General features: G+C 47.3%; 1 protein-coding gene across 2 annotated transcripts in view; it reads left to right on the top strand.

The window, feature by feature from the left end:
• Positions 1-2,731, top strand: part of TSC22D1 (TSC22 domain family member 1) — a 123,831-nt gene extending 121,100 nt beyond the window's left edge. For both annotated transcript variants that reach the window (XM_052650206.1, XM_052650205.1), the window contains 2 exons: positions 127-178; positions 1,346-2,731. In XM_052650206.1, coding sequence (XP_052506166.1) covers positions 127-178; positions 1,346-1,603 — 310 coding nt within the window. In that variant the 3' untranslated portion in view covers positions 1,604-2,731. The remainder of the gene's footprint in view (positions 1-126; positions 179-1,345) is intronic.
• Positions 2,732-12,764: the final 10,033 nt, after the last annotated feature.

Genomic DNA, 12,764 nt, shown 5'->3' with positions numbered 1-12,764 from the left:
TTACATAGCATTAAAGAATGTTCAGAAAATGATGTTAATAACACCACAGAATTAAGGAATTCTTTTTGTCTGGGATAGGAAAAAAAGATCTCATTTATTGATTTTTTTTTTCCTTCTCTTTTTCAGCTCATCTGGTGCAAGTGTGGTAGCTATTGACAACAAAATCGAGCAAGCTATGGTATGTACTGTTTTAAAAATCGTTTGTACTAAAAGTGGGCACAGTACAAAATGCAGGGTGTCTTGGGATGAAAGGAGCGCATCTGTAGAAGATGATGACTGCTCTCCATACATTTAGAAATGCCGGCACTGTCTCCATTCTGCCAGTATGAAGCCACATACCGGGTCTGCTAAGGAGAGAGAAAGGGACCCTGCGGGTATTTGATGTTCTTTCCAGGACCGATTTCAAACAACCATCGATTTTGGCGGAGGTGCCTGCCCCTTTTTTGCTGGGGAATTGCTGGGAAAGCGCTGGCCCAGCGTGTCCTTTGGTCTCGGGCACATCGCTAGTGATGTGGCTTTCCTAGGGATCCTAAGGTTTACCGCGGAGCCGGGAGCGGGGAGGGCCCCAGAAGTGGGGGTCTCGGGAAGGAGCCTCCTCCACGGGGCCAAACGGATCCCCAGTGGTGGAGGCTCCTGCACAATGAAGAAGAGCCGGAGAAAAGTTTCGCCGTCTCAGCCTGCGCCTGGATTTCTCCCATTTTTTATTTCCGCCTTGGCCGTTCTTTGTTATTGGAGCAGCGCCTGTGGCTCTTCTCACGGGATTCTCTGCCCACTGTTGCTAGGCAAACTCCGAACCTTTAATTCGGAGCTATAAATAACTCGAGCGCCCATTGGCTGCGACGGCTGCCCAGGTTTCTGTGATGTCAGCTTAATCACGAAAAGGGGGGGGTGGGGGGAGGAAAATGCGGCAACACGCTCTGTAGGAACTGGCTGCAGCCGGTGCTGAGGGAGGCGGTCCAGCGGGCGGAGGGAGGGGCTTGGGGGCGGGGTCGTGGCTCCCGTTGCTCGGGGCTGGACATCCCTGGGCCCGGCTTCCTTCTGCACCGAGCTGGAGCCCGGCTGCGTTTTGCCATCTCGAATAGGAAACCTGAGCGTAGGCATTCCTGGCCAACGGCGGCAAGGAAAGCAAAACCTTGATCAACTTATACGTTAAACTGAAGTATTGTACAGTTAGGGTGGTATTCCGTCTTTTTCCCCTGGAGCCTGTTAAATGAATCTCTAAAGGCAGGATATGTCAGTGGTTAGGGAGAGACTTGCAAAATGTTTTAACAATTCAGAGTCCGGGAAACAGTCAATAGAACGTTAAACCTTTCTCCCCCACCCCGCTTCCTTCTCTCCCTTTCAGGATCTGGTGAAAAGCCATTTGATGTATGCAGTTAGAGAGGAAGTGGAGGTCCTCAAGGAACAGATCAAGGAACTCATAGAGAAAAATTCCCAGCTGGAGCAGGAGAACAATCTGCTGAAGACACTGGCCAGTCCCGAGCAGCTTGCCCAGTTCCAGGCCCAGCTGCAGACTGGCTCGCCCCCTGCCACCACACAGCCACAGGGGACCACACAGCCGCCGGCCCAGCCAGCATCCCAGGGCTCAGGACCGACCGCGTAGCCATCCCGGCCTCCGAAGAACTGGCTGCTGTGGTCTGAACTGAACAGACCTGAGAAGATGTACTAGGGGAGGGGTCCGCCCCCACCGTCACCCATTTCATTGCTCGCTGCAAAAGAGACGTGAGACTGACATATGCCATTTTCTCTTTTTTCCAGTATTAAACACTCATATGCTTTCGGCTTGAAGAAATTTCTTAGTTGGGTGAGTTAAAGGTTAATCAGAGAACTAGCATGGATATACTGGGACCTCATGCAGCTTGGCAGAACCGTGAGAAGTGGTTTCATTCATTCTGAGGAGCTGTTGTGCCTTTCCACTCCCCGCCCCTGCTCCCCACTCCCCCCCACCTCCAAGAGTTCTTCCTGCTTGCACAGTAGTGTACTCCATGGGGTTCCAAAGCAGAGGAGCTTGCCACTGGACTTTCCTCTCCTCCCCCGAGAGGAACTGGAAAGGGAGGTGAAGGTCAAGAGTGAAGCTTAGTCTCACCTAAGATGAGGGGAAAACATAGTTCATTGTACAAACGACGACTGTCACCAGACTCCATTAAAAAAAAAATCGTACTGTGCCTCTTTCCGAAACAGTGACACAAAACTATTAGCGTGACTAAATGGTGACAGGTAGCTGGGACCTAAGCTCTCTTACCATGAAGGTTGTTTTGCTTATTGTATATTTGTGTATGTAGTGTAACTATTTTGTACAATAGAGGACTGTAACTACTATTTAGGTTGTACAGATTGCAATTTAGATGTTTCATTGGCTGTCTGAAGAGGTGTGGATTGTCTTTTATATAGCGATCTCCGTGAAAAACCCATGAAGCAAAACACACCTCCCTAAAGAGATTTTAAGAATTTGGCACAGTTAGTCACTTTGTGTAATCTGCAATCTTCTAGCTGCTGAGTATCTTGAAGTCACTCCCTGTTCACTGAAATCCTTGATTGAACTGGTTGAATACTTTGAAAAATGCAGAGTTCTAGCTAATGGATTTCCCAGTAGGGGTTTCTGCATATTACCTGTATAGTAGTTATCTGCATATGTTTCTGTGCATGTTCTCTACACAGTTGTAAGGTGTCACTGTATTTAACTGTTGCACTTGTCAACTTTCAATAAAGCATACAAAATGTTGATAAACAAGTGTTTCTACGTTACAGTATTAATGTAATGGTAGTCATTTCCACAACTATTTCCAGGCAAAGTTAAAACAATTTGGTGAAATTCTGAAGGGGGGTGAAAGGGTTGGGCAAAGCAGTGATGCTCATGGTTTGACTGGAGAAGCATAAGGAATCTGACATTGCATTCTTTCAGGTAGAAAGGGAAGAGACAAGAAGGCAAGAGCTTGGTCCTTGAGACTGGTTGTGTGACCTGGACAAGCGGCGTTCCCCATTCACAGCTGACGTGAGGGAGCTGAGAGAAATCTCTTGAGTGCCTCTGTGGCTTTAAAAGTCGGAGTCCATGGAAGTCTTAATCTTCTAGTGTTTACTGGCTGAGGGGAATGAACCTTACTCCATGTATAATCCCAACAAGCAGCTCTAGGATCAGAAGGTGGGGCTTAGAGAGAGAATCTGATTTCCGCTTCAAGAACTCTGAGAATGGATGCCTTTCCTAGTGTGGATTGAGTTCCCAGCTCCTAGGGATGCCCAAACAAAAGATAGGATAATTCCAGTGGCTTCCTTTATACTGAGTTTGAGAAAGGACCAGATGAACAAGGGAGTCCCCTCCCACTTGTTTCCTTAAGACTAAAAGAAGTCAAAGTTCTAAACATGGAATCCTAAAGCAGGTTGGCACCTGAGAAGTGAGCCTGCAGGGTCCCATTCTGTTGCAGGAGCCACGCCACTGAGCAGAGATGAACAGGGTGAGTTTTCAGCCCTGCAGTCTGCCCCCGGCACCTCAGTAACTACCCCTCCACTAGAGAGAAGCGGCAATCAGCTCCAAGGTTTCCTCAGGCCCTTGCAGGACAGGACTCAACTTTGCTGAATCCTTCTCTAATGTAGAACTGATGGGAGGTTGATGGGCGGATGAGGGGAACATCAGAGTCCCCGGAAAGGACTGGGCTGCGTGCATGTGTGACGGGGCTCAAAGTGACCCGCTGGGCAACCTAGCTTCTACTGAAGCACTGAACTGCCAACTACCGTGGGAGGGGTTGGTGGCCATGAGGATGGTTTGGGGAAACTTGGAGAGGGCTTAAAACAATCCTTGTCATACTCATGTGAAGGTTATATATTAATAACTGACAAAGGGATACTCATGTAGTAATCCCATTTCCTTTAAAAAGAAAGCTACGCTGATTCTGAATCCTTAACCATTTCATCTTTTATATTTTTAATGACGCTCTTCAATAGCAAAGGTCGTAATTTGTGAGAAATTTGAAAAAATTCATGTCAATGTATCATTAAGGCAGAACTTTCTACATTATTTAATGGAATTGGGGGCCTTTTTTATTAAAAATGCAAGACTCCCATGCTGTTTGGGAGCTGAATATTGTACATGAAATAAGAATTATTAAAATCAAAAGATGTTTTTTCATGCATGTTCATTTTAGTTATTAGTAAACATGTTTTAAGTAATTTTAAAGGGCATTTTTACTGTCTGCTTACAGACCTGATTAGGCCTTTCTTGGCTTGTGGGTTGTTATTTAATTGATTATATCATACTTAGTTTCTCTGGAGCGGGAGAGACTTTTTAGGGGGATGGAATGTTGTCCAGCCTTGGGTGTGCCTGACATCATCAATTGCAGCAGGAGAAACCATCATTCGGGGAAGGAGAGACAAGGAGTCTTACGTGATTTTAATGAATGTCTGCTTTCTGTTTCAAATCCACAATGCTTATAACTCGTTAATTCTGTTCCTCTTTTTTTGCATAGCTTAAAAACAAAAATTTATATTTCGTTATGTGATAAATACATAATGCTGGGATCAATTTTAAATTGATACAAGATATGTATAGATATTCATTATAACTGAAATGGGTAAAGAATTTGCCTGCAATGCAGGAGACCTGGGTTTGATCCCTGGTTTGGGAAGATCCCCTGGAGAAGGGAATGACTACCAAACCAGTATTTTTGCTTGGAGAATTCTGTGGACAGAAGAGCCCAGCCAGCTGCAGTCTTTGGGATTGCAAAGAGTCAGACACGACTGAGCGACTAACGCACGTAACAGATTAGAAATGAAAACTTAATTTCCACAAACACTGCTCTGCCTTTACTTTTATGTAAAATGAGTAGCTGAAGCTACCAGGGGCCTGGCAGCCTTTAGCCATCAACTTCACAACCATTCCAACAGCAATCATGGCCCAAAAATTAGAAATGGAGGCAGAGAAAAATGAAGTTTCCTCCCTCTTAAATAAGAGCGCCTGCCACAGAGCAGAGATGAAGAGCTCCACCTTCCAGGCCTGGCACTCCAGAAACTAGCTCTTCAACCTTTTGAATGGGACCTTCTACCCACTTTCTCATCAGTAAAATATGGATCTGGATCAGATTACGAAGATGCTGTCCTGCCGCAAGATGCTACAGTCTTCCGCTTTTTCCAGTGACTTTATTTCACTGGAACTTTTGGGAGGAGAGTGTGCTGTTTTATTTATTTGTTTAACTTCATGGGCTAAATTAATGTGGTGTGAATCCTAACTTTGCCGTTTATTAGCAAGGTGGCGTTGGGCAGGTTCCTTTACATACTGGTCTGTGTCCTCATGCTAAAATGAGGACATGCTATCTCCATAGGTTTTATTTCTTTTGTAAGGGAATGCTGTAAACACAGATTGATTCAAAGCAAATGGGTCAAGAAATGTTAGCCTCTGTCTTATTTTTGAGTCATTCATCCTCTTATTTATTTGTATATTTAATTTTGTATTTTTTTTGCAGGAATAAAGGTGTGGCAGTTTTATTTTCTGAGCTTCCCTCATAGCTCAGTTGGTAAAAAATATGCCTGCAAGACAGGAAACCCCGGTTTGATTCCTGGGTTGGGAAGATCTGCTGGAGAAGGGAAAGGCTACCTAATCCAGTATTCTGGCCTGGAGAATTCCATGGACTGTATAGTCCATGGGGTCACAAAGAGTCAGACATGACTGAGTGACTTTCATTTTATTTTCTATTAGCTTTTATTTAGCATTGGGATAAGAGTGGTGGCTGTTAAAATTTTATTACAAAAATGCACTAAAAAATGCCTTTTCTGGAATGGGGATAGGAATATACCATTCCTTCTATATCTAAGAAATTATACTTAAGGCAGCTATTTGCTTAGAAAGAATTTATTGGGAATTGTTTGAAAGTCATTGGTACAAGTAAATACACAATTACAGGTGGAATGTATGTCTTACATGATTGATTTCCTTATGGAAAGAAGTTCTAGGTAAAACAGTGCTATGGATGGCCGGGCAGGCCAGAGTCACTGGGGTCGGTAATGAAGCTTTATCAACAGCTGTTTTAAAGGTTTAGTGGCCATTTTAAAGTGTGCAGAAATTACTGCACTGTTGCAACATAAATCTGTGCTTTAATCCAGGTATTTTGGACCCAGATGTCTGTAGCATGTGACAGAGAAGTCCCTTGAGTGAAGTGAGGCCAGACAGTGGGAAGTGGTTGATGACTGTGGCCTCGAGAATACACTCCATCCACACACGCCCGGAGCCTGTGCTGCTCAACTCCGTGCAATCGTTGCTGTGTGCGAACTCAAGCTCTGTGTTGCCAGATCTTCACGTTTTTCAAGATCCAGAAATCCAGGCTCTGTCTGAAAATTCCTGATTTTAGACATCATGCAGACCAAACAAAAGCACGGCTGCTCTGCTGATCTGGCCCACGGGCTGCGAGTGCCCGCTCCCTGCTTTCTAGATCTGCAAGAACCAGACTCCTACCCTAAATGGCAGCTCATCCCTTCAGCACAAAACAAAGCAGAAAACTTCTCTTTTGAGTAGAGAAAATGGGCACAGGCTGTCTGGGGAGCTATGTGTGAATTTCTTCAAAGACCCTTTCCCGAGTACCCTCCTGGCTTTTTTTTTTTTTTTTTTCAATGTGGACCATTTTTGAAAGTCTTTATTGAATTTGTTAATACTGCTTCTATTTTATGTTTTGGTGTTTTGGCCATGAAGCATATGGGGTCTTAGCTCCACATGGGATCAAACTCTCACCCCTTGCATTAAGGGATGAAGTCTCAACCGCTATACCGCCAGGGAAGTCCCCTGTGGCTTGTTCTTTATACTGGAAAGGAGTACAGAGTCTCAGCCCTAAAGGGCAGCCCAAATACCGCCTGTTAGAGATATGAGGTGCTTTGTTTTCCGAAGAAATTTGCCTTATGTGACAAAATACCTGAATCACTCTTCTCTTTTCATATGAATCCTTCGGCAAAAATATTTCTGGGAGTTCTTTTAGGAACTGTTGTTAAGTTGGTAGCGATTCCTCAGGGGAGTATGACCCCTCCACTACAGTTTACAACTGACTCATTTAAGGACAAAGATGTTAGTGGATGTGTGTACTACAGCGTTATATCACACATGCTTCACAGTTTCCAGGAATAACTTGTATTTCAGTAAAACAGTCTGCCCTATTGTGTCAGGTATACTCAAGGATGTCTGGGTAGTGGTCTGCAGTCAATGCAGACTGCTGCTGCTGCTAAGTCACTTCGGTCGTGTCCAACTCCGTGCGACCCCATAGATGGCAGCCCAGCAGGCTTCCCCGTCCCTGGGATTCTCCAGGCAAGAGCACTAGAGTGGGTTGCCATTTCCTTCTCCAATGCATGAAAGTGAAAAATGAAAGTGAAGTCGCTCAGTAGTGTCCGACTCTTAGCGACCCCATGGACTGCAGCCTACCAGGCTCCTCCATCCATGGGATTTGCCAGGCAAGAGCACTGGAGTGGGTGCCATTGCCTTCTCCGCAATGCACACTAGGGGACCAAGAAAACAGAAGTCTGTGTTTCTCTCCTTAAGGGGAGAGAGAGATGGAGACAGACTGACCCACTGTCCTGGTTTGCTGGGGAACTGAGAGTGATTCCTGGAAGTGGGACTTTCAGTGCTACAACCAGGAAAGTCCCAGGCAAGCTGGTAGAAGCTGGTCTCCCTGGAAACCATTTCCTCTCTACTTGGACACACAGCTGAATCATACCTCCCAGCCCTTTGAAATTCGGTGCCACCTGGAACTCAGTTTTAGCCAACGGATTGAGAGCTGAAGTGATGAACACTCGGCCATAAGAAAACCAGTCTGAGGACTTCCCTGGTGGTCCAGTGGTTAAGATTTGGCACTTCCCCAGCAAGGAGTACAGGTCCGATTCCAGGTCCGGGCATTAAGATCCTGCGTGATGTGCCATAAAAAAAAAAAACAAAAAAAACAAAATCACAATCTGCCATGCTTGTTCCACTGACCCAGTGGGGAAGATCTGGGGCCCTTGGGTGAGACAGAGCCTCTGTCAGCCTGGGTGTGTGAATGACTGAGTGTCCTCCCCCACTAACCTGGAACCAGCCTGGAGTGTGTCAGCCTTCAGACATCTGAGAATCTGCTTGTCTCGGGGGCTGACCCGAGGCTAACACAGAAATGACGCTGAACTCGGGTGTTGCCGTCAGAACAGAAATGTTGACTGTGGCATCAACGGCAGCCAGTGATAAAACCGTTGGAGGTATGAGAGGTTGAGACCCATACTGGAAGTGGTAACGCATTTTGTAAAACTGGTGCCTGTAGCCACCCAGGTGCCCAGGGAGCCTGTATTTCTGAAGAGTCAGAAAGTTAGTAACCTGTTACTATGTTTGATGAAGGCTTTCAAGAAAAAGGTGGGCTCAGGAAAGAATGAGTCTAGTTTTTCAATAAAAAGGAAAGGGAAGAAAAGGTACAGAAATTGGGAAAGTCAAAGTCAAAGGGTTCAGTCGCTCAGTCATGTCCAACTCTTTGCAACCCCATGGACTGTAGCCCCCCAGGCTCCTCTGTCCGTGGAATTCTCCAGGCAAGAATCCTGGAATGGGTTGCCATTTCCTTCTCCAGAGGATCTTCCCGACCCAGGGATCGAACCCGGGTCTCTTGCATCTCCTGTATTGGCAGATGGATTCTTTACCACTAGCACCACCTGGAAAACTAGAGGATCCCTAACTAGTACAGATCTTTCCTCTGTTTCCTTGTCAACAGTTTGGAATTCTGTTTACTTTTCTTTTCCCCATAGGAATAATTACTGTAGTATACTTTACTGCAAGGAGATCCAACCAGTCCATTCTAAAGGAGATCAGCCCTGGGTGTTCTTTGAAAGGAATGATGCTAAAGCTGAAACTCCAGTACTTTGGCCACCTCATGCAAAGAGTTGACTCATTGGAAAAGACTCTGATGCTGGGAGAGATTGAGGGCAGGAGGAGAAGGGGACGACAGAGGATGAGATGGCTGGATGGCATCACCAACTCGATGGACGTGAGTCTGAGTGAACTCCGGGAGTTGGTGATGGACAGGGAGGCCTGGCGTGCTGTGATTCATGGGGTCACAAAGAGTCGGACATGACTGAGCGACTGAACTGAACTGAACTGACTTTGAATTTTGGAAGAAATAATCATTGCTGTATACTTTGAATTCTTAAAATTCCATAGGAGTGATAAATCTGTCTCACAATAAAAGATGGAAGGGAAGGAGGGAGGGAAAGAAAGAAAGAGAAAGGAGGGAAGAAAGGAAGAAAGAACCACCTCCCACGGTTTCAAATTGAGTTTATTAGCATGTAAAAATTTTACTTGTACTGTAGATGAAGGACACGATGTTAAACTGGTCCACGTGGTTGAGTCCACTCTGTTAGTGACCACCTATAATCTATGTGGAGGTGGTGCTCAACTCCATCTGGGGAGGACCTCGAGGGCTCCCTGGGAATGTGGTACTTGAGCTGTGCCTTCTATTAATAGGACAAGTTGCCAAGAGGGAGCGGGCAGCAGTGTTGGAGGCATCTTGTGAGCATGTTAAGAGGAGTGGCAACTTGAGGCTGATTTCCTCTAACTGAAGTGCAGGCTGGTGGGGTGTGAGGCAGGAGAGGGTGGGCTCTAGCCTCTAGGTCTCCTCTAGCCTTTGAATTGTGGGAGAGGCTCCCATAATCACGCTAAGGAATAGCAGCAAGGAACACACTGTAAGGTACCTTTTAGAAAAAAATCGAGGTGAGATGGCCTATACACAGAGAAATCTGTTATTCAACCGCTGAAATAGATCAGGTGCAGGAGAGAAGTCTAAGGAACACACCAGTGGTGGGGGAAGAGTGTAGGAGCGTCGAGGTCAGGGAATTGGATGGGTGAGTGATCGCACCACCCCCTGGATGGGAATAAGAAGGCAGAACCAGTCTGGGAACCTTACAGAGTTCAGTTTTGAATGTGTAGAGTGGGGAACTCGTAGGGAATCCAGGCGGAGATTTCCTCTAGCCAGCCTCACCTCTGGCCTGGGGACTAGCTGGTGGAGATGCTTGTGTTCATCATGCCCATGTTTTCCTCTTCTTTCAGGGCACAGCCAGACTACCTTCCCACCTCCCTGTTGTATCATGCGCCTTGCCTTGCCCATGGATGGCAAGCAGAAGGGATGTGTGACACCTGTAGGTGTGGCCCCAGGGGATCTTCCACGCTCTCTGAGTGTGCAGCCCCAAGAGGAGGGGGAGGGTGGTGAGGGCGTGGGGAGGACTGCAAACTGTGCTGAGCCTCAGACATTGTAGGGGGGTGGGGGAGTCGTTACAGCCTTTAGTCCACCTTGTCCATTGCAGCTGAAGAGAGCAAGAGTCGTTTTGTGACCAAGTCCAAGCCTGTACTGCTGCCCACACAGATCAATGAATCGAGAGATGAACTGTTAGGGCGAGGAAAGGCGGCTTTATTCAGAAAGCCAGCAAATGGAGAAGATGGTGAACTACTGTCCGAGGAACCATGCTACCTGAGTTAGAAGTCAGGCTTCTTTAATACTAAAAGGGGAGGGGTTGTGGCTGGTTATTGCAAACTTCTTGGTACCTGAATCCTTTGTTCTTACAGTTGTCCATGTAGGTCTGGTCACTGTGTTCCTATAAACCTCCAACAAGACAAATGGTGTTCTCTGTTCTGCCACTTCTTATCTCTGTATGAATGGAAAAATGTCATACCTTTAAAGGTCAGAGCCTTGACAGTGGGCTGTCATGTGTATTTCAGGCTATCAGCAACATCTTATGGACAAAAGGTCCAGCCTGACTAAGCACAGGCAACAGAGCACAAAGGTTAGGGCTAAAGATCCAGTATGGAGTCAGGTTTGTTCTGGACCACAACGCAGGGGGAGGAATCAGGTCTCAGAGAAAGGGCAGGAAAGAGTGAAGGTGGAGGCAAATACAGATGGATTCGCAGGTGCTGAGAAGCTGAAAGTCCCTCCTACTAGCCTAATTTGTCCCCTGTGGATTAGGAAGAGGGTGTTTGAACAGAAAGTACAAACGGCAGATGCTGGGAGTTGGAGAAAAACACGGGAGGTAGAATCACACAGCCTTGTGGAAGGAAACGGTTGATGTTGAGGACTTTGGGTTCCAACAGGAAATCTAGACCTTGCAGGCTCCTGCAGAAGCCTCTGCCCCCAGATCAGGTGGCCTGGGGCCCAGGCTCTGGGGCTGGTGGTCTGGGGCTGTGCAGAAGATGGACTTGAACGAGACAGGAGGTCCTGGGGGCAGTGACTTAGAGTCCACGTGGGAGAAAGTGGAGAAGGGATTCAAGCTGTGGTTTAAGGAAAAGGTGGAAGGGGGGGTGGGTGAAAGTGTTTGTCGCTCAGTCGTGTCCGACTCTTTGTGACCCCCTGGACTGTAGCCTGCCAGGCTCCTCCTCCATGGAATTCTCCGGGCCAGAATGCTGAAGTGGGTTGCCATTCCCTTCTCCAAGGGATCTTCATGACCCAGGGATCAAACCTGGGTTGCCCACATTGCAGACAGCTTCTGTACCATCTGAGCCACCAGGGAAGCCCTTCTGGGGCAGGTGTAGGGGATTTGAAGGCTTGAAAGCTATAGAGTTGAGAGGACAACGTGACCAACTGGATACCAGAGTTCCTGGGAGGAATCTCAGGGCAGAGAGTGTGGCCTTGGGAGGTTCTTCTAACCCAGGAGTGCTGACACCTACAGAGTCACACAACAGAATCACCTTACACAGGATCAAGGGGAGGGGGCTTCCTACATAGCCTCTGGCTCTACCCCACCCCTTTCCACTTCCAGAAGGGACACTGAGTCCCAGGGACATGAAGTCACTTCTCTATGATCACAGTTAGTGGACAAAACAACCCTGGACCCACATGTAATTGCAAAGGAAAGGGAAAACTTGGTGAAAGAGGAAGACAGGAGGGGCATTCATTCATTTATTCATCTGTCCACCTTTTCATTCAACAAATGAGTATTGCCTGTTAGATGCTGGGGCCACAGATATGAACACGACCTGGTATCTGCCTCTAAGGAGCTTCTAGCCAGGGAGGCGCCGCCAATGGCTTTTGGAATCAAGCACACAGGATAGAGGGACAGAAGGAGGAGTCATGTGTGCCTGGGTTGTTGAAGCGGGTGGTTGATGAGTATCACGAAAAGCTTCCAGAAGGAACAAATGGACTGAGTCTTCCAGGATGAGGTGGACTAGTGGAAAGGATGTGTCAGACGCCCGGCCAGAAAGCAAGCTGTGTTCTAAGGTCGCCCTCGGGCTGGAAAAGCCAGCGCTCCTTGGAAATCATGTTTTGATTGACGGGGGAATTGGGAGGAAAGGTCAGAGAGCAACGTTCTCAGGGTAGCACATGTTATAGCCTTGCCCCTCGGAGGCCTGGCTAGTGCACACTGGCCAGTGGAGCGGGGAGTAAGTTGCCTCCATCTCTCGGCTAAGAACGGGTGCTCGGGAGCAGACCCCTGGGCTCCGGGACCGGCTCCATGGCACCACCAGGCACCAGACACAACGGGCTGAGGGCCAGGATCCTGGAGGCGAGGTGGACTCATAAATAAAGCCAATAAAAAGTGATAGCGCTAAAATCCAGGAGAGAGCGTTGGGGGAGGAGCGACTACCTCCAGCTTGGAAGGGGCTGTAGAGCCAGGAGTATTGAGGCATGGGCAGGAGTTTGAAAGAGTGGATGGGGAGTCACAGAGTGAGAAGACGAGGCTGGGGTGGGGGACTCCGAATGACTCTGATGGAATCTCTACCTTAGGGAGGAGCTGCCGTGGATTTCAAAGCAATGACTGGCTGGAAGCTGGGTTTTCTGTAAATTATTTATTTATTTTTGGCCGTGCTG

Source organism: Budorcas taxicolor, chromosome 12, assembly GCF_023091745.1.
Source record: "Budorcas taxicolor isolate Tak-1 chromosome 12, Takin1.1, whole genome shotgun sequence".
Lineage (NCBI taxonomy): Eukaryota > Metazoa > Chordata > Mammalia > Artiodactyla > Bovidae > Budorcas > Budorcas taxicolor.
The sequence above is the reverse complement of the archived record's forward strand: the minus strand, read 5'-3'. Positions and strand labels throughout refer to the sequence as shown.